Consider the following 20,576-nt stretch of genomic DNA (forward strand, 5'->3'; position numbering starts at 1 on the left):
CTTCTCCTCTCTAATGGAGAGCATGTGTGTGCTGATACCAGCTCCGCTGCGTGTGCTCGGCTTGTTTGGTGAAATGTAAATGCTGCTGAAGCGTGATCCGCTGTGGTACAGGAGTTCTGGCAGACGCCGCTGTTTTGCTTTCTCATCTGTGAGGGAAACAATGAGATCTTTCTGAAAACAGAAGGGGTTGACGTGAAGATGCAGGAGCTGCAGGGATGTCTGGAGAAATGTGTGCTAATAAAACTGCAGCACTGCTGGCCGGATCTCAGCTCATAAACAGGAGAATGCATTGTGTGACTATGAAGACTTATATTGCCATGAGTTATAAGCAGGACTGAGACTGTAAAGAAATACTAGAGATGGAAAGATGCTTTTTACGTAGGCACTCATGAAATCTTTTGTTTTGTAAAGCATATGTGGATGAGTTGAACTCTGATTGCTCAAACAAGTGTTTTCAACATTGATAAAAAGATCATGTGACACTGAAGACTGGAGGAATGATGCTGAAAATACAGCGGAGCATCACAGAAATACATTACACTTTAACACAGATTCACACAGAAAACAGAGGATTCACACTGGAGTAATATTTCACTTTTTACTGTAGTTTTAAATGCAGTTTTGGTGATAAATAAATATATACAAATATTGTTTAATGTATACTATACAGTACATGCATACACATAAATGTACATACATGTATCTGTTTTTGTTTATCTCTCTATATATTCTGTGTGTGTGCAGAGCGGGTCTCGAGCGCGCAGCTGGACCTCACCGAGCTCATCGGTGTTCCTCTGCCTCCGTCTGTGGCCTTCATCACGGGCTTCGAGGGCTTCCCGGCGTACAGCTTCGGTCCGGACGCTAACGTGGGTCGTCTGACGCGCTCCTTCATCCCCGACCCGTTCTACCGTGACTTCTCCATCATCGTGACGGCCAGACCCAGCACGCGGCGCGGAGGAGTGCTGTTCGCCATCACAGATGCACTGCAGAAGATCGTCCATCTGGGAGTGTCTCTGGCTCCGGTGGAGGACGGGTCCCAGCGCGTGGTTCTGTACTACACCGAGCCCGGGGCCGCTCGCACACAGGAGGCGGCGTCCTTCAAGATGGGCGATCTGACGGGCCGCTGGGCGCGCTTCACACTGGCGGTACAGGGAGAGGAGGTGCGGCTGTACATGGACTGTGAGGAGCACCACCGCGTCGCCTTCCGCAGGAGTCCAGACGGACTCACCTTCCAGCCCAGCTCCGGCATCTTCATAGGGAACGCCGGAGGAACCAGGCTGGAGCGCTTTGTGGTGAGATAATTATAGTGATATCTTAATTATATGTATCATTCATGTTTTTATTAATACTATTATAAATTTTAGCTTTCTTATTAATAATATTATTTCAATATTATTTTTGTGTGTGTGTATACTGTATATATACAGAGTTCTGGCATGCAACTCTAGATGGCGCAGTCCGATAGGTCTAACTCAATCTGACCTAATGACATCATTATCACATGGAACAGCTGATTGGTTCTCTCCTGTATCAGTAGCCAATGAGCTCGCTGCTCAGCATTCAAATATATGACTAGAGATTACCATAGCAGTGCAGCTTGCTTCAGAAGCCCCCCACCTTCCCCAGCTCCACCTGGGGATTCATGTATTGTATGTATGTAAAAGGAGGTTATTTCATGAATGTTATATTTGCAGGTGCAATATTTCTTACATGCTAACAGCAGCATGTTGTGGATGGATTGGCAGTAGCAAATCTCATTACCATACCAATCCCTCGGAGAGTCTTGACAGAATTTTTATTTATATTTTTAATTAAAGTCTAAATTTTCTTGAAATGGCACAGGGAATGTTTCCTTTAGCTAATAATTAGGCTAATTTGATCTATATTTGGAGCTGATCATAATCAGCTTCCTGTGGTTTGGCTGAATGATGTAATGCTGTTCAGTGGTCAGACTGCTCTGTGATCTCTGTGATCTCTGTGAGGCGTGTGTGGATCTGTCGTGTGTGGATCTGGCGTGTGTGGATCTGGCGTGTGTGGATCTGTCGTGTGTGGATCAGGCGTGTGTGGATCTGGCGTGTGTGGATCTGTCGTGTGTGGATCTGTCGTGTGTGGATCAGGCGTGTGTGGATCTGGCGTGTGTGGATCTGTCGTGTGTGGATCTGGCGTGTGTGGATCTGGCGTGTGTGGATCTGGCGTGTGTGGATCTGGCGTGTGTGGATCTGACGTGTGTGGATCTGGCGTGTGTGGATCTGACGTGTGTGGATCTGTCGTGTGTGGATCTGGCGTGTGTGGATCTGTCGTGTGTGGATCTGTCGTGTGTGGATCTGTCGTGTGTGGATCAGGCGTGTGTGGATCTGGCGTGTGTGGATCTGTCGTGTGTGGATCTGACGTGTGTGGATCTGGCGTGTGTGGATCTGACGTGTGTGGATCTGTCGTATGTGGATCTGTCGTGTGTGGATCTGTCGTGTGTGGATCTGTCGTGTGTGGATCTGGCGTGTGTGGATCTGGCGTGTGTGGTTCTGTCGTGTGTGGATCTGTCGTGTGTGGATCTGGCGTGTGTGGATCTGACGTGTGTGGATCTGTCGTGTGTGGATCTGACGTGTGTGGATCTGGCGTGTGTGGATCTGTCGTGTGTGGATCTGGCGTGTGTGGATCTGGCGTGTGTGGATCTGGCGTGTGTGGATCAGGCGTGTGTGGATCTGGCGTGTGTGGATCTGGCGTGTGTGGATCTGACGTGTGTGGATCTGGCGTGTGTGGATCTGACGTGTGTGGATCTGTCGTGTGTGGATCTGTCGTGTGTGGATCTGGCGTCTGTGGATCTGGCGTGTGTGGATCTGGCGTGTGTGGATCTGGCGTCTGTGGATCTGGCGTCTGTGGATCTGGCGTGTGTGGATCTGTCGTGTGTGGATCTGTCGTCTGTGGATCTGGTGTGTGTGGATCTGGCGTATGTGGATCTGGCGTCTGTGGATCTGTCGTGTGTGGATCTGGCGTGTGTGGATCTGGCGTGTGTGGATCTGGCGTGTGTGGATCTGTCGTGTGTGGATCTGGCGTGTGTGGATCTGGCGTGTGTGGATCTGGCGTGTGTGGATCTGGCGTCTGTGGATCTGGCGTGTGTGGATCTGGCGTGTGTGGATCTGGCGTGTGTGGATCTGGCGTCTGTGGATCTGTCGTGTGTGGATCTGTCGTGTGTGGATCTGTCGTGTGTGGATCTGGCGTCTGTGGATCTGGCGTGTGTGGATCTGGCGTGTGTGGATCTGGCGTGTGTGGATCTGGCGTGTGTGGATCTGGCGTGTGTGGATCTGGCGCGTGTGGATCTGGCGTCTGTGGATCTGGCGCGTGTGGATCTGGCGCGTGTGGATCTGGCGCGTGTGGATCTGGCGTCTGTGGATCTGGCGTGTGTGGATCTGGCGTGTGTGGATCTGGCGTGTGTGGATCTGGCGTCTGTGGATCTGGCGTGTGTGGATCTGGCGTGTGTGGATCTGGCGTGTGTGGATCTGTCGTGTGTGGATCTGTCGTGTGTGGATCTGTCGTGTGTGGATCTGGCGTCTGTGGATCTGGCGTGTGTGGATCTGGCGTGTGTGGATCTGGCGTCTGTGGATCTGGCGTGTGTGGATCTGGCGTGTGTGGATCTGGCGTGTGTGGATCTGGCGTGTGTGGATCTGTCGTGTGTGGATCTGGCGTGTGTGGATCTGGCGTGTGTGGATCTGGCGTCTGTGGATCTGTCGTGTGTGGATCTGGCGTGTGTGGATCTGGCGTGTGTGGATCTGGCGTCTGTGGATCTGGCGTGTGTGGATCTGTCGTGTGTGGATCTGTCGTGTGTGGATCTGTCGTGTGTGGATCTGTCGTGTGTGGATCTGGCGTCTGTGGATCTGTCGTGTGTGGATCTGTCGTGTGTGGATCTGGCGTGTGTGGATCTGGCGTGTGTGGATCTGGCGTATGTGGATCTGGCGTCTGTGGATCTGTCGTGTGTGGATCTGGCGTGTGTGGATCTGGCGTGTGTGGATCTGGCGTCTGTGGATCTGGCGTGTGTGGATCTGGCGTGTGTGGATCTGTCGTGTGTGGATCTGTCGTGTGTGGATCTGGCGTCTGTGGATCTGGCGTGTGTGGATCTGGCGTGTGTGGATCTGGCGTGTGTGGATCTGGCGTGTGTGGATCTGTCGTGTGTGGATCTGGCGTGTGTGGATCTGGCGTGTGTGGATCTGGCGTCTGTGGATCTGGCGTGTGTGGATCTGGCGTGTGTGGATCTGGCGTCTGTGGATCTGGCGTGTGTGGATCTGGCGTGTGTGGATCTGGCGTGTGTGGATCTGGCGTCTGTGGATCTGGCGTCTGTGGATCTGGCGTGTGTGGATCTGGCGTCTGTGGATCTGGCGTGTGTGGATCTGGCGTGTGTGGATCTGGCGTGTGTGGATCTGGCGTGTGTGGATCTGTCGTCTGTGGATCTGTCGTCTGTGGATCTGTCGTTGGATTGAGTGTTCGGTTCTTTGGTTCTGATGGAGCTTCTTCATGAGATGCTGTTTTAGCTGTTTTAGAGTCAGGAGGGATTCTCTTTAAACTCATCCTCAGGATTCAATTAGACAGCAATGCCATAAACCACATGACAACACATTAATCACAGTTTATTACAATTCTTTTTCAGTGTATTAAATGATTATTTGTTTGATAAGCATGGTTGTGCATGCTCCGTACAGAAAACAGCGAATGGCATGTTGTGTACGGTCTCTGAAGCGATGAGCAGCTGAACATACGTCGTCACACAGACGCCACAGATCACATTGATCTGTGGCTCATTCACGATCTGAACAACATTAGACAACATCAGCCGCTCCACGAGACAGACAGCGTGGCAGTCCTACACCAAAGAGACGTGTGTCTTAATGTCTTTCCCTTCTCAGACCCTTGAGTGCAACAGTTTACCATTCCCCTTCTGTTTTCCCCTTAAACAGGAAGAAAAACATTATACTTATATTTCATTTAACATAAAACTTCTTCATTTTCTCTGATCATGTCATTTCAAACCTGCATGACTTTCTGTCTTCTGTAAAACACAACAGGAGCTGTTTAGCACAATGTCCACGCTGCTGTTCTCCATACAGAGTAAGCATACACTAGCGGCAGAAAAGAACCATCAAAGTGATTATTATGACTGTAATATTGCTGTTAGATGATGGGTGTTAGTAGATGACACACGTCATGTTTGAAACTCAGCGCTGGTCTCATTGCTCTGATCAGTCGATGGTTCTCGTCTCGTGCCTCATGTTTGTGTGCTTCATCCGCTCTAGAATGTTCTTTATCCGCATTCGTTTTATCAGAAGAAATATAAATAAAAATCAACCCATATGTTTGTTTTTATGTTCAAAAATGATACTTCTAGCTCATGAGATAATAGCGCTCACATCAGGAGCAGCTAAACAGATATTATTATTATTTTTGACCAGCTGTGTTCTGTAGTTTCTGAGAGTTTTATAACTTGCATTTTCCTGTTTCCAATAAGGTCTGATGTTTTATATGCACTTATCTGGATTATTTTAGCCCAGTAAGGTTTCGATGTGGACAGAGTTTCTCTTTACATGACTGATTCAGACTGAAACAGAAGAGATCGTTCATATCACTTGTTGCTCAAAGCACGTCCTGATTTTGCCAAGTCCGATGTGTTCCTAGGTCAACATATTTTGTTGACCCTGGAACAACATTTTACTCCAAAAAAATATTCTTAACCATATCCCTACACCTAAACCTAACCTTAACCATGAGTAATCCCTAAAATCAGAGGAAATGATAGATGAATGACACTGATGTACAAGCACCAAACACTGATTTTAAGCATAAACTTCACATAATCTATAAACTGGTTCTTCAAATCTGATTGGTTAATCACGATGTTGTCCCAGGAACATGTCTCACTTGGTAAAATCAGGTTCTGCTTGCTCAAAGGTCAAGACAGAAGGTCATGGCACAGGATTTTGCAACAGGGTTTAATCTGGAGCAGGATCCTCACAATAGCACATTTTTTGTGAGGGTGAAAGATTTCCCAACACAATCTCAACATACTGACCGACAGAAAACAGTCTTCAGTGTGATGTGCTTCATACAGCGCTGCTCTTCTGTCGACTGCACACCCATGAGATGTTGCTGCAGTAATGTGATGCATCATTTTAATGTGAATAGAAAGGATATTTTAAACACAAATCTGAGTTAAATTCCCTCTTTGGAAGAATACATCAGGTTGCAGAGTTTGAGAGGCGCTGCTTTGAGTTCTCCCACAGGTTTTGGATGAAATCCCCTCAATCTTGTGTGTGTTGTAAGTGTTCGTGACTCAGATGCTGGATTGGAACAGGATGAAACATCAGTGACTCAGAAGTTTTGCTGAATATTGATGGAGTTTGTTCGTATCGCTGGAGGCACACGATCATGATCCTGCTTCACGGGAGGCTGAAGGTGACTTCTGATTCACACAGATGCAGACAGACAGACAGCGGTGGTCAGATGTTCAGAAGCGTGACTAGCGGTTAGCATAGCTGCTAGCTGAGTCAGTCTGGCAGGAAGCACAGGCTAATCAACATGACTAATTGAAACACAGATGCTGGAGGCCGTGGAAAACACCGAGGGATTTCAGCTGCTGCAGATTCCTTCACTTCTTTGGGCTTTAACATTGCTCTGTTCTGGGTTTTTTAATTGGAAATTGTATGAAATATTTTAAATTACACCATTCTGTAGGTAGACCAGATGAAAATTTGTATTATTTGACAGTACATTGTGTCAATGCATTAGGAATCATTACAATCAAATAAATCATGACTATAAAATATTAAGCATGAAGAAAAAATATGTAATAAAAAAAGAATAATAAATACATAAGCCTGAATATTAATGTAACATAAAGGCTATAGGTTTTAATTTGATTGATTATGATTGGGCTTGTTGGTGTCTATCAAAGACACTGAGAAAACACTGACCTCAGCTTTAACATGCACAGAGGTCAAAGGTCAAGAGCTGAGGTTGACCATTCATGTCAGATAAGAGCATGTGGAGCACAGACTGATGTGTGTCGCTCTCCTAATTCTGTGTGTGTGTGTGTGTGTGTGTGTGTGTGTTCATCTGATAATCAGTTTCAGGCTATTAAGGACTGAAGAGTAAACATTTACCGAAATCTCTCTCTCTCTGTGTGTGTGTGTGTGTGTGCAGGGCTCGATCCAGCAGCTGCTGTTGTCGGCGGATCCCAGCGCTCCGAACGAACAGTGTGAGGAGGACGATCCTTACGTGAGTGTCAGCACATCCATATCAACAGCATATACATACATAAAACATACATCAATAGGTCAAATATAATATAATATGACACAGAATCAGAAGCTCCCCAAAAAAATAATAATAAGAAGAATTAAAACAAGAAATTCTGATCATCAGCCACAGAAGGTCATGTTAAATATACGCATTAATGATGAGATCTCCTTTCCTTTCAAAATATAAAAATAAGGTTAAAATTATATTTTTTGTCCATTTTTGCGTATTTTTTAAAATGTTTTAAAATTATAAATACATATATATACTGACATGAGTTTAATCCAGCTGTGTTCATATGACAGAGCAGTTAGTGACACTCCTGCTTCAGAACATGAGTGTGTGTAGTCAGTCAGCAGCTCACTAGCACTAGCATTATCACTAGCACTAGCATTATTACTAGCACTAGCACTAGCACAGCTGGTGTAAGAGAGACCTCTAGTGGTCACAGAAGCACATCACAGCTGCAGTGCAAAGCAACACATTTCCTGCAAAGCTCTGGTTTTATTCAAGGATTTGGTTTCAGATGCTTTACCTTGGACATGTTGTGAAATGTGTTTTATTTGTATGTTTTTTTCATCATTGCTGCTTGTGGAATTGTTTTAGTTTACTAGTTTTTTTTGGTCCATTCTTGTAGTTTTCAATGTGGTATATAAATGAAAGTGAGTTAATATTCATCATGTGTCTCCAGACACCTAATGAGCAGGAGATAACCTCTGACTGCATCATTTCAGGCGTCTGGATTCGGCAGCGGTGACGACATCTACGATGACACGGAGACACCAAACGAGGTCAAGAAAGTGATTGAAGAGAGAGAATATACCATGGTGAGGGACACTTTTCCTCCATCAGAAATCACAAACCATTTCCTTTGTCTTTAAGACATTCAACTTCAGATTATGAGTACATCTCCATTCAATGTCAGCTCATTATGACCTGTTACTAAACCAATCAGGGGTATCATCTGCAACCCTAAAAATGAAATCATCAGTGTACGCAGAGTCATTTTATCTACTTGTGATCCATTCTGCAGAAAATCCAAAGAGCAATGGCTTCAGCTTCTCAAGAGTTTTCCTGGAATGACTGTATTAATGCAGATTTGTAGTTCACAAAAAGGGATTGGTAGGAATCCAGACAGACTGCAGAAATTAAATTCCTGAGTTCTAATCGCTCACAGATTTCATCACCGCTGCAGTCAGGGCCACTGGTCTGTAATCATCGAAGCGAATAATATTCAGCTTTTTTTGGCGCTGGAATAATACCAGCTGCTTTTAAGCTCTGCATCATGTTAATGAGCGGTTTAATATCTGAGTGAATACTGGGGCTAGGAGGTCTGCTCTCCACTTTCCAGCTGGAGTCTGAGCCGGCTTGTATTCCTCTGATCTGAAGGAAGACCCTCCATCATACTGATACTCAGATCCACTGTAGACCGCATCAACTTCATCAGGCTCCAGACGTCTCCTGACACCATGACTCGTTTTAATATACACTTGTAACTTCCTTTTGTCTTTTTAATAGCTTTTGATGACTTTATGAAGCTCTTTATCCCCACTCTTAAATGCCTTGGGCTTCTCCCTGCATAATATTTTAATTTCCTTATTAAATCATGGCTTATTATTGTTGTATATGGTAACAGACCTTGAAGGAACTTTAAATATTGGTCCATTTTTTCATATTTTTGATGGTAATTATTTTATAATAATATAAATGCTACTATTTATCTAAATAAAAGGCCTAAGTAGCAATGGCAGGGTCTCTAAATGTGTGGAGGATCAGTTCACGATACTATATGATATGATATGATATGATATATGATATGATAAGATATATGATATGATATGATACTATATGATACAATACGATACAATATGATATGATATATGATATGATAAGATATATGATATGATACTATATGATACAATACGATACAATATGATATGATATATGATATAATAAGATATATGATATATATGATACAATATGATACTATACAATATGATTTGATACTATACGATACTATATTATATATGATACGATACGATACGATATATGATATGATATTACTGTATATTCATTTGCTGTTTGATTTTTAGCCTGAGGATATAGAGAGTGGTCCGATGAGAGCGCCACCTACTGAGTCTCCCTCGTCCATCACTGAGACGGATGATGAGGACCTGGAGGAAGGCTCTGGAGAGGACATCATCATCAGCAGCGGTCCAAAAGGTGAACACATCTTCAGATCAGTCCCTGTCTGTCTTTTCAGCAGCCGTTTGTCATAATTTCCTGGACACAGAGTTTACATGACAAGCTTTTATGGATGCTGATATCATCTGATTTCTGGAGATTGTTCAAATGCATTTATTAGCTTTCATCATGATATCTGATATCTGTTTTTCTATGACTCCAGAGCCGATCAGATCAGAAGGAGCTTTGCAGGACAGAAATGTGAGTCCATCTCTCTCACAGATTCAGTTTTGCTCTGTCAGGTCTTCTCCGCAGCTGACTCCCTTGTGTTTTCTCAGGTCATCACCATGCAGAAAGGAGAGAAAGGAGAGCGAGGTCCCCAAGGCCCTCCAGGACCTGCAGCTCCACACACACCAGGAGAACCAGGGCCCCGGGGCCCTCAGGGGCCAGCAGGACCGCCTGGAGAACCAGGACAAGACGGCCAGCCTGTAAGTACACCAGAACCAGAGTGAAGCACACCACATCTTCAACCATCACTGTGTGTTCTCTTTTTGTTTTTTCCATATTTTCTTTTTAATAAAAATATTTAAGTATAAAAAAGATATATAATATAATATAGGGGTGACCCCATATAGTCAATGATTCGATGCTTCAGGAGGTAGCTCAATGTTTGATTTCACTTAGAGTTAATATACAGCCTATTGTGATAAAGCTATAAATAAAAATCTGAAAAGAAAACATCTTCAAATAAATATTTTAAAGGACGTGAATAAATCCAGCCACCTCTATAGCTTTATGTTTCTGTCACGACCGGGATACAGGAAGACACAGAGAGAGATCCAAGTGCGGGTATGTCACTTATTGGGGGGTAATCCAGAGAGTAAACAGTCCATGCAGGGGTCAAAACCAAAGAGCAATCCAGATAACATAAACTTGACAAGGACACAAGGCGAAAACAAGACTTGAACGGACGTGAAATATCAAACAAGGACTCTGTGCCACATACTAAGACAGATAGGGTATAAATACACAGGGAGATGACAATGCTAATGGGGAATTGACTGAGTGCAATGATTAATGATTAGTGACTGCTGAGTGCAATGCGAAGACAGAGAATGTGGGGAATGTGGTTCAGGAAGTGACAGACACCATGGGGAAGGAGGACATCTAGTGGTTACCCAGGGAACACAAACCAGACACTGTGACAGTTTTACTCTCCGTGATCTGTGAGCGACAGAGGAGCATCTTGGCAGGGATTTAAACTTCTCCAAGACTCAAACTGACACAGGCAGAGACTGGATTTTCAAAACAGAAATGCAGAACATTAATAACTACTGTCATATAGGCTAACTTTATAATGAGAGCATTGTTGTAAAAACAGTGAATTGTTAGGGTTTTGCTGACGTTTAGTGTTAACTATCTTTAATCAAAACAAACAACATCAATTCGTATCTGCGAGGCATTCGTGACTCATTTTCCTGTGTGTTAATGTCAGTAATTATGGCTGTCCAATGACTTGACTCAATGTATTTTGCCCCACCCCCAAACATATGATTTGACTATCAGTCGAATATCGGTAAGATTTGAAGATTTGGCTATGAAAATCTGCAAAATGCTCCGGGTTGCTATCGTAACCTAGGTTCCCTGAGAGTGAGAACGAGACATGATGGAGATAGGTGGAGATAAGCCAATGAGCATCTAAAACCCAGGTATACAGATTTTGCATATCTGGCCAGTACTAACAAAGGCTGCGCTAAGTACAGGGCAGACAACAACAATAACATAGGGCTGCGCAGAGTAATTTCTGTGCTAGGCTGCAACACACATGATTAGAGGTATAAATAAGTCACTCAACGACAGCACTCGAGAGGCTAAGGACTGAACGTCCAGCTTGTAGAACCTGGTGAAGGTATTCTGAGAAGACCATTAAAGAGATATGCTTTGCAGCTGTAACTCATTCTCTCACACACATGTTCTAGAGTCTGTCACATGTTCACACACTTAATGAGCTGAACCTCTTCTGATCATGTCTCAGAGCACAGGAAATGGAGACATGGTCAGATATTGAGCTGCACTGATGTTGGTTCTGTTCTCTTACAGGGTGTTCCTGCCAAAGACGGAGCTCCGGTGAGTGACTTCCCTGTTTCTGTGTGGAGACTGTGTGTCTGATGGAGTCTTCAACTGCTGAACATTTGACCAGGAAAAAAAACAAACATATTTACCACATATTGGCCCTGTTATACACATAAGGGGAAGTCATGGCCTAATGGTTAGAGGGTTGGACTCCCAATCGAAGGGTTGTGAGTTCTAGTCTCGGGCCGGCAGGAATTGTGGGTGGGGTTAGTGCATGAACAGTTCTCTCTCCACCTTCAATACCACGACTTAGGTAAGGCATTACCTTAGCAAGGCATCGAACCCCCAACTGCTCCCCGGGCGCCGCAGCATAAATGATGAACACTGCTCCGGGTGTGTGCTCACAGTGTGTGTGTGTGTGTGTGTGTGTGTGTTCACTGCTCTGTGTGTGTGCATTTCGGATGGGTTAAATGCAGAGCATGGGTCACCATACTTGGCTGAATGTTACTTCACTTTCACTTTCATATAAAGTTTAAATCACAAATTTAAAGTGTTACATCCTATTTAAAGAAAAAAAATAATAAATTAATAAATAAATCTAAACATCAAAAAAATAAAAAAGGAATAAGAAGCATTTGTTAAGAAAAAAATCTATTTTTATTCATTAGTGCTGCATTAAATTGCTCAAAATTGACAGTAAAGACAGTTATAATGTTACAGTAGATTTCTATTTCAGATAAAAGCTGTTCTTCTGGTCGCTGTTTTTACTGTATTTTGATCAAATAAATGCAGCACTGAACAGAAGATACTTTTTTCAGAAACATTTTTAAAACTTTAGTAAGTATTGACTTTTTTGTTTTGTTTTTGTAAAGTTATCCTTGCTATATAGCCTTTGTGAAAGCTTTGCTTTTGGATGTGAAGTGAAACAGCTACAGATTTATTTCTAGCAGCCTTGGGATGTGGAAATAGAGATGGAAATGCTTTATGTCCATGAACTGGCTGTGGCCAGACTACTCTGAACTCAAGCTCAGCATCGAGCCTGTGTTTGCTGCAGCAGTGGTCTCCGCTGGACGCTTCCCTCACAGAAATACACACTAATGCTTTACTAACTGGAATCAATGCCTCATTATTAGTGATTCTCGGCCAGTGAATTGTTGCTCGGTGTCGGTGGTCATCTGAGAACGTGAGGACCTGATTAAACCACCGACACACATCTGTGTGAGAGATTCTGCCTTATTCTAGACAAAACTAACATGAACGGCTGTGAGCATTTGCTTTGTTTTACTCTCTTTCTATCACGTACAGGGAGAGACTGGACCTCCGGGATTCCCGGGCCTTCCTGGAGATCCGGGTCCCAAAGGTGACAAGGTATGACACACACTGGCTGATTATATTTTATAATATCATGCCTAACAGACCTATAGACTCTGTCCGTCAGGTTTCAGAAGTGAACTCTCCATTCATTTTCTTCATAGGGAAACTGTTATTTTACTACAACAGACTCGTTATGAGCTCCAAGTTTGTTAATTGATGGCATATGCTTTAGTTGAAGCCATTAGATCATTATTTTTACTTATTTTAAATAATCAAGTTTCATTTTAGGAATTTGCAGTGAAAACTACATTACCCATGATGCTGTGCAGAGAGCTGCGGCGAGCAAAGTAGCTCCGCCCACTGCCATAATTCATGGCCAATCGAGTCTAACTACGCTCTCAAAATACTGAAATATTTGTACATATGAATACACATTTTGCAACAGACTTAAAATATATCGGTTTTTGCAGAATATAATCAACATCTTATCAGTATAGTTACATTTTTCTCCATTGTTTTTCATTTGATTCATATCATTCCCGATGCTTCATGGGATTGTAGTTCTTCCTTCAATCAACCATTAATGTCACAGTCTTGTGTTTTTTTGCCTAATGTTGTGATTCTCCTCCTAACTGGTTGGTTTGCTTCGTGGATTGTAACGCTTTAGTAAAGACTTTTTAAAATCCCCGTGTTAAAAGTGAATGAGATAAGTCTTGCACCAGTGAAGCTGTGGGCGGCACCCATGCACTACTGACTGGATGAATATGGGCCAATCAGAGCAAACGATTCACTGTTTCCTGGCTAATGCTTTGATAGGGCGATCCTGGTGTGGGCATCCCGGGACCGCCTGGACCTCCCGGACCGCCAGGGACATTCAAGTATCCGGTGTGTACCATGATAGGTTACGTTCATATTGATATAATTGTGTACACATCATAGCAGATGTGCTGACTGTGAAGTGATGTTTGCATGATCAGGGCGGCATCGACGGCTCCGGGTCAGGCTTTGTGGATGAGGACAGTGAGACAGAGCTGATACGGGTCAGTTATTACACTCACTTCATCATTTAACTCTTTAATTCTGGACAAAAGTAGACACGTGGTATTCTTCTGTGTAAGATGGATGGAGTTTGGTACTCAGATTAATAGTTTGTGTTTTTGACTCGCACCAGGGTCCTCCAGGGCCACCGGGGCCACAGGGCCGTCCAGGACCCCCGGGCCCTTCTGTGGGAGCTCAGCCGGGGCCGACCGGTCCTCCTGGAGCTCCTGGAAGAGACGGGGAGACGGGGAAGCCTGGACTCCCGGTGAGTGAGGATCAGAAATCAAGCCATACAATACTTCAATTTAATATCATACAAATATACACTACCATTTTTTATACTAATATTTAAAGGGGTCATGACATGGGTTTTTTTATTTTATTATTATGGTCCCCTAGGTGCAATTATAGTATTACTATAGTTAAAAAAAAAAAAAACTTTTAAAATGTAGTGAATTATGACATTTTCCCACCCTGTTTCTCATCCTTTGATTCAAACAGTCTGTTTTGGGTTGTTTCCCCTTTAAGAGTTCAGTGTTAACGCCCACTGTTATGATTGGCTAACGACATTTGACGGAACATTTGCGGATTGAGCGTAACTGTTTAGTAGCGAGTGATGCATTCGAAGCGATGGCTCTTGCAATGATAAAACCTTATATGTTTGAGCCGGAATCAGATGAGGAATCAGAGGAAAATGAACCATCACCACAACAACGAAGACTGGATCAGCCCGTGTCCACATGGAAAGTGAAACTATTTTGAATTAATAAAAAAATTGTAACCCGAGACACTTGAAAACGGTTTATTGTTGCATAATTATTCTATAGTTTAATATGCTAACAGTTCAACATTATTTACCTAATTTCAATGAAATGATAGGGTGTACTGCGGACAAAAATGCATGCACAGGCCATATTTGAAGATGCAGCATTGATAAGGCAACATTTTTAATCTTCTATTACATGTAGGCCTACTAGAAAGGCGACATATTTTCAAGATTCTCTTATACAAATAAACTGCATCCATTTTTCCCTGACGTCAGGATCTTTCGGCAGCGTATTCAAAGATGTTGTTTGTCCACAGCCAGGAACAGCACATCTGCGTGGCATTGTAATTTTCCTGTACACAGACCCACTCGCTGTCCGTCGACTGAACACTTGTGAGGCGCGCAGCGCGACAATGATCCGAAATGAGCGTAGTTGTCTTGTGCTGGAGGCGGTCATATGCAAATGGTTGGAACGTCACTTCGCACCGTGACGTCACTTCTTACCATGGATCCAGAACGAGCTGTATTTAGAGCTTGATTAAATAAATGGCTCGTTTATAATGGGGAGGACGTCTTAAGCTATGAAACTTGCAGGACGTTTTAATGGTACAAAGACCTCTTATATTCCAAAAGATCAAGGCAAATTTGGTTTCTCATTTCATGACCCCTTTTTAATATATTTATTCATAACTGAATCAAAAGTGACAGTAAAGACATTTATAATGTTACAGTAGATTTCTATTTCTAATAAAAGCTGTTCTTCTGAACTTTCTGTTCATCTGTGAATCCTGAAAAATAAAATGCATCACAGTTTCCACAGAAATATTGTGCAGCACAACTGTGTTCAACATTGATAATAATCAGAAATGTTTCTTGAGCAGTAAATCATCATATTATTCTGATTTCTGAAGATGGTGTGGGAGGTTCAGTGTTGATGAGGTTGTGTGTGTAAGAACGCGAGGGACAGTCAGTGAACACAGGACTTTTATTTTGGCAGAGCAGGTGTTGATGGTCCTGATGGACTAGACCCAGGTCTGTGTTGAGGGTGATTGAGGACTGGTTTAGTGGGGCTGGATCCTCTCCTGATGTTAAACTCAAACCACAGACCAAAGGCACCTCATTCTGACCGAGCGCTTCTGCTTTCATCACTCATCCTCCTGAACCCCGTCAGACTCAAGTGTTTGTGTGACTGGCTCATGTCAAAACATGACACACTTCTTGTCAGCAGTTTGATAAAATACATGCAGTAGTTTTTAGCAAAGCCCCATACTTCACTCTACTGTAGAAGCGTGTTCCCAACATGGGATAAAAATACAAAATCAACTGTGTCTTTATTTTACAAATCTGACTTTTCTTCTTGCAGTAAAACAATGGCAGAATAGCAAAATAAAGTCAGAATTGAGACTTAACATCTGCCAATTCTGAGTTTATATCTATTTTGTAAGTTCTGATTCTCACAAATCTGTTTTTCTTTTCTGCAAGTGGAATAGACTCATTTTTTAATTAAAATGTAATATAAAAAAAAAAAAGTTTAATAATTCTATATCTGAGTCAATATATATACAAAACTACAGCTAACTTCCTGTTTCCTGCTGAAACAGCTCACGCTTCTCCTGAAAGACTGATCAATATAAGACTAATAACACTTGAGTCAAGAAATGAGATGATACCATACGACAGTTATCATCTCTCGCCATTTGTGTTGTATTTATTATTAATATCTGATATATGCAGGAGGTCCTTATGTGCTGATTTCTCTCGTTTTAGGGTGAGAATGGGCGAGACGGTCAAACAGGCAAAGACGGAGAGAAAGGACAGAAAGTAAGATCTCTGAATATAAACATGGCTTTTCCCAGGGGGATATTCTCTTGAGTTTATATTTGTCCCGTGTTCCTCTCTTGCTGTGTTTGAGCGTTCAGATGCATGATTATTACACGTTTACCTTCCACATGTCTTTTCCAAGCTCATAATGTCCTGATCTTCAGCCTCGTCTCGCTGCAGAATCAAACTGTGATTTTGACACCTCTCATGTTTTTTGGCAGGGTGAAGCAGGTTTACCTGGACTCATGGGACCCAAGGTGAAGTCTGTTTCAGATCAGCTCCTTGTCTTCTAGATTAATGTCTTCAAATGATGAGATGTTTTAGTTTGAAGGCTGTGGATGATTGTAAGTGATCTGTGTGTGTCAGGGTGATGCCGGTCAGCCGGGGCTCCCAGGACAGACGGGATCCGAGGGCCCCAGGGGTCAGCCGGGTCCTCCAGGGCCTCCAGGACAGGGCTTCAGCTTCGACATGATGGTGTGTTCCACAGACCTCCAGAGGGGTTTATTTCTTTGTTTGCTTTTCTGTTTTAACCATTTGTTTATTTCCACGTGAGCGCTGGCTGTTTCATTAAAGGAGTACAGGTTTGTATTTCACATGTTCTCCTTTCGTCTGGAGAACTGAGAGCTCTTGACAGTGAGTCTGACGCTTGTGTCTCCGGTGGTCTTAGCCTCTGTCTGTTCTGTGGCAGGATCTGGAGGGCTCGGGTCTGGATGGAAGCAGTGGTTTCAGACCGGTTCTGCCCAGAGGACCACCTGTACGTACATTCACATTCACTGAGCTTCTCTGGCTCTTACAGCTGAACCGCTGCTCATTCTCCTTATATTCTCATCCTCAGGGTCTGCCCGGGCTCCCAGGACCTCCAGGACCACAGGTACATGCACAGCACACAGAGAAATCTGGCGTGATCTCTCAGTACTGTATATAACATGATAGGGTGTCTGTTAAGTGATTTTTACCTGGCATTACCTGGGAATCAATATTTAGACCATGCATGTTTGTCTAAACCTTTATTAGTGTTAGAGATGCTTTAGATTGAACTGAAATGAACCCAACTCTACACTTTCAGGGTAAAGAAGGAGCCGTCGGTCCTCCGGGTGTTTCAGTGAAGGTCTGTGCTCCTCACACACACACACACACACACACACACACACACACACACCTGTTCCCCATTAGCCCCAGTTCTCCTATCTTCAGCACATCTGTAAGGGTCAGTGAAAGCATCTCAGGCTTTGAACTCCTTCAAAATGTAATTCAAAGTAAATCTGATCCCACTTAATATAACAGAAGTAAAATTGGTCCCATGTTTAGTGGCAAACATACTATCTGATTAATAAAGCTTCACAAACTCATAGAAATTCTGCACAGGATAACTATTTTGTACATGATTTATTATATGCTATATAACTATGATAAAACGTATGATACTTGTTTGTGCAACACAGACATTCATGTAGCATCAGATGTAGTGTTTAATGTTATAATAGTGTGTAATCATGTCTCCACCAGGGGGAGCCGGGCGCTAGAGGAGGCGATGGACAGCCTGGCTCATCTGGACCTACTGGGCCACAAGTAAATATATCAAACTAAATAGGCTGAATAAAATTATAGTCATTGTATTTCCAACAATTTATAGATCCTTTCTGCTTATACAATTCAGGAATTCATTTTCTGTTTTGTAAACCTTTTCAGGGGGAAAGGGGAGAGAAAGGTGATATGGGTCAGAAGGTTTGTATCCAAATCATATTAGTGACGCGTCTCTCTCTGAGCATCAGCGTGTGTGCCGGGAGTTAATGTGTTTGGTGTTTCAGGGAGAGAGAGGTCAGGATGGAATCGGTTTACCTGGACCCCCGGGGCCCCCTGGACCGCTCATCAACCTACATGAGGTCCTTTAACATTTATGCATTTAGCAGACTCTTTCATCCAAAGTGACTTACAGTGCTCAGGCTATACATTATTTCATCAGTGTGTGTGTTCCCTGGGAATTGAACCCACTACCTTTTGGGCTGTACACACAATGTTCTACCACTGAGCCACAGGAACACTTACTCCAGAATTAGTTTACAATGTCACACTGGGTTGATTTTGGAGATGTACTGTAGATGCTAATTTCATTTTTAGTTAACTCTGCCCTGTATTTCCATCCTCAGTTGATGCTGAATGACACTGAAGGAATCTTTAACCTCTCACAGATTTTTGAAGCACAAGGACCATTGGTAAGAATCCACTCCCTAAACCTTCTCGTCTGTATGTTCATCATTAAGCTTTATCCACACCAAACCAGGGGCATCTTTTTGTTCATGTGTATACAGTAATCCTGAAGTGCAAAGTTAATTCACAAACCAGAAATGAAAACGGCAAATCTCAAAACACAAAAGGTCAGAAAAGACAACTGCAAACTGGAAACGACAAAGCAAATCTAAAAACAGATTAAGTAATTCAGAAAAAAACAACAATGAATCAGAAAATATGATGGTGAACCAGAACAGTTAATTGTCAAGACAGCAATGAATCAGGAAGCATAACAATGAATAAGGAAACACACCAGCAAATTATAAAGGTGTATTTAGGGTATATCAAGCCTGCTGACCGGACAGATACAGTGTAACACACTTAATATGAGTGTTGGACCTATCGCTGAACATGATCGCTGTCTGACATTCTTCAGCCATTCTGGATGTCATCTTGCTTTATTATTAATAATAATAATAATAATTCCTTACATGTATAAAGTCATTATGAAGTTAATTATAATGAAGATTATCTTTTAAAGTCAATGAATGAACTCCAGATGGAAATGCAATTAAATTTAAAACTCACATTTAACAAAAATATAGTGGTGGAATATAAATTCGGCAGAAGATCAACAAGCATGAAATATCAGTTGTCTTGAAATATGGCTGTCATCTTATACTTGTAGTTTTGCCCATAGTATTCCAACTATTATTGTTCAGTATATTTCTCGCTTCTCTTAATTCCTAACTGCTTTCATTCTATTGCAAAAACACAAACAGAAACGCTGAAGATAGACAGTGTAGATACGGTACAACAGCTGCTCAAACCACACACTCGCTGCACAGAACACACAGCAATGTAAACACACCGCGCTTTAATTGCATTATTTACAACAAGTCATTGAGTCGCCTGTGTTTAAAACACATTATGACACATTAGCTTTGCTTTATTGTGTAATTTACAGGCACTGACGAGCAGAAGTGAAGTGAAATAAACTGAGATCTGCGCAGCATGTGAAAGATTCCTCGGAGCAGAGCTTACACTTCTTTAGATTTTATGATACATCACACAAATCCATTATAGCTTCCAAACGTGTGTGTGTTTGAGATTATATCCCAGACGCATTAAAACACTCTTTGTGATGGTCTCAGTGGAACATTCAAGTAGAACAGTTACTGAAATGAAGGATGTTTAGAAGTTAATGTGAGTAATTAGAGCTGAAGCCTCGGTTTGAGGAGCAGGAATATGTGTGTGGTTTCTGCACTTCAGAAAATGCTTACATTTACTTCAAGAGTTAATTATCTTACAGCAGCACTGACTATATTATTATGTTTTATCCCACCAGGGACCGAGGGGTCCGAAGGGTGATACCGGGGCCCCGGGGTTTCAGGGGCCTCCAGGATTAAAGGTAAGTTTGGAGATGTGTCAGTACAGCAGGTGTGTATGTGTGTACACACACACACACACACACACACACACTGTGTGTGTAGCTGCAGAGGTTTGTGTGTGTTTCATAGATTATAATCGGAAGTTCTTGTCGTTGCTGAACATGGAGAGAGTGTGTTTTTAACTCAGCTGTGTGTGTGTCACTGGTGTGTGTGTGTGTAGGGTCAGAAAGGCGAGCCGGGGACAGTGTCTGGAGTTCATGCGCCGCAGGGACCCACAGGACTGAAGGTCACTCATGCGTCTCTCAGCTCCTGATCTCTCACACTTCTACAGTGTTTATGTGATGCCCTTCTGTGTTTGTGTGCTTCTCAGGGAGATCGAGGCGTTCCTGGACCTCCGGGGCAAACGGTGAGAGGAAGATGTTCAGACTCTCGTACTCAACTTTGACTCTTATTGTTCATCAGGAATGTTCCAAATAAAAGTT

The 20,576-nt window shown here is 43.0% G+C and overlaps 1 protein-coding gene across 5 annotated transcripts in view; it reads left to right on the forward strand.

Moving 5' to 3' along the window:
• LOC127946137 (collagen alpha-1(XV) chain) overlaps positions 1-20,576 on the forward strand; it is a 50,765-nt gene that overhangs the window by 16,085 nt on the left and 14,104 nt on the right. For all 5 annotated transcript variants that reach the window (XM_052542459.1, XM_052542457.1, XM_052542458.1 and 2 more), the window contains exons 3-26: positions 745-1,292; positions 7,183-7,257; positions 8,013-8,105; positions 9,372-9,501; positions 9,686-9,723; positions 9,801-9,950; positions 11,563-11,589; positions 12,841-12,903; positions 13,666-13,734; positions 13,827-13,889; positions 14,021-14,152; positions 16,421-16,474; positions 16,696-16,731; positions 16,841-16,948; positions 17,163-17,228; positions 17,310-17,345; positions 17,541-17,582; positions 17,981-18,043; positions 18,164-18,199; positions 18,283-18,357; positions 18,622-18,687; positions 20,052-20,114; positions 20,315-20,380; positions 20,465-20,500. In XM_052542459.1, coding sequence (XP_052398419.1) covers positions 745-1,292; positions 7,183-7,257; positions 8,013-8,105; positions 9,372-9,501; positions 9,686-9,723; positions 9,801-9,950; positions 11,563-11,589; positions 12,841-12,903; positions 13,666-13,734; positions 13,827-13,889; positions 14,021-14,152; positions 16,421-16,474; positions 16,696-16,731; positions 16,841-16,948; positions 17,163-17,228; positions 17,310-17,345; positions 17,541-17,582; positions 17,981-18,043; positions 18,164-18,199; positions 18,283-18,357; positions 18,622-18,687; positions 20,052-20,114; positions 20,315-20,380; positions 20,465-20,500 — 2,135 coding nt within the window. The remainder of the gene's footprint in view (positions 1-744; positions 1,293-7,182; positions 7,258-8,012; positions 8,106-9,371; positions 9,502-9,685; positions 9,724-9,800; positions 9,951-11,562; positions 11,590-12,840; positions 12,904-13,665; positions 13,735-13,826; positions 13,890-14,020; positions 14,153-16,420; positions 16,475-16,695; positions 16,732-16,840; positions 16,949-17,162; positions 17,229-17,309; positions 17,346-17,540; positions 17,583-17,980; positions 18,044-18,163; positions 18,200-18,282; positions 18,358-18,621; positions 18,688-20,051; positions 20,115-20,314; positions 20,381-20,464; positions 20,501-20,576) is intronic.

The sequence above is a fragment of the Carassius gibelio genome, chromosome A24, assembly GCF_023724105.1.
Source record: "Carassius gibelio isolate Cgi1373 ecotype wild population from Czech Republic chromosome A24, carGib1.2-hapl.c, whole genome shotgun sequence".
Taxonomy (NCBI): domain Eukaryota; kingdom Metazoa; phylum Chordata; class Actinopteri; order Cypriniformes; family Cyprinidae; genus Carassius; species Carassius gibelio.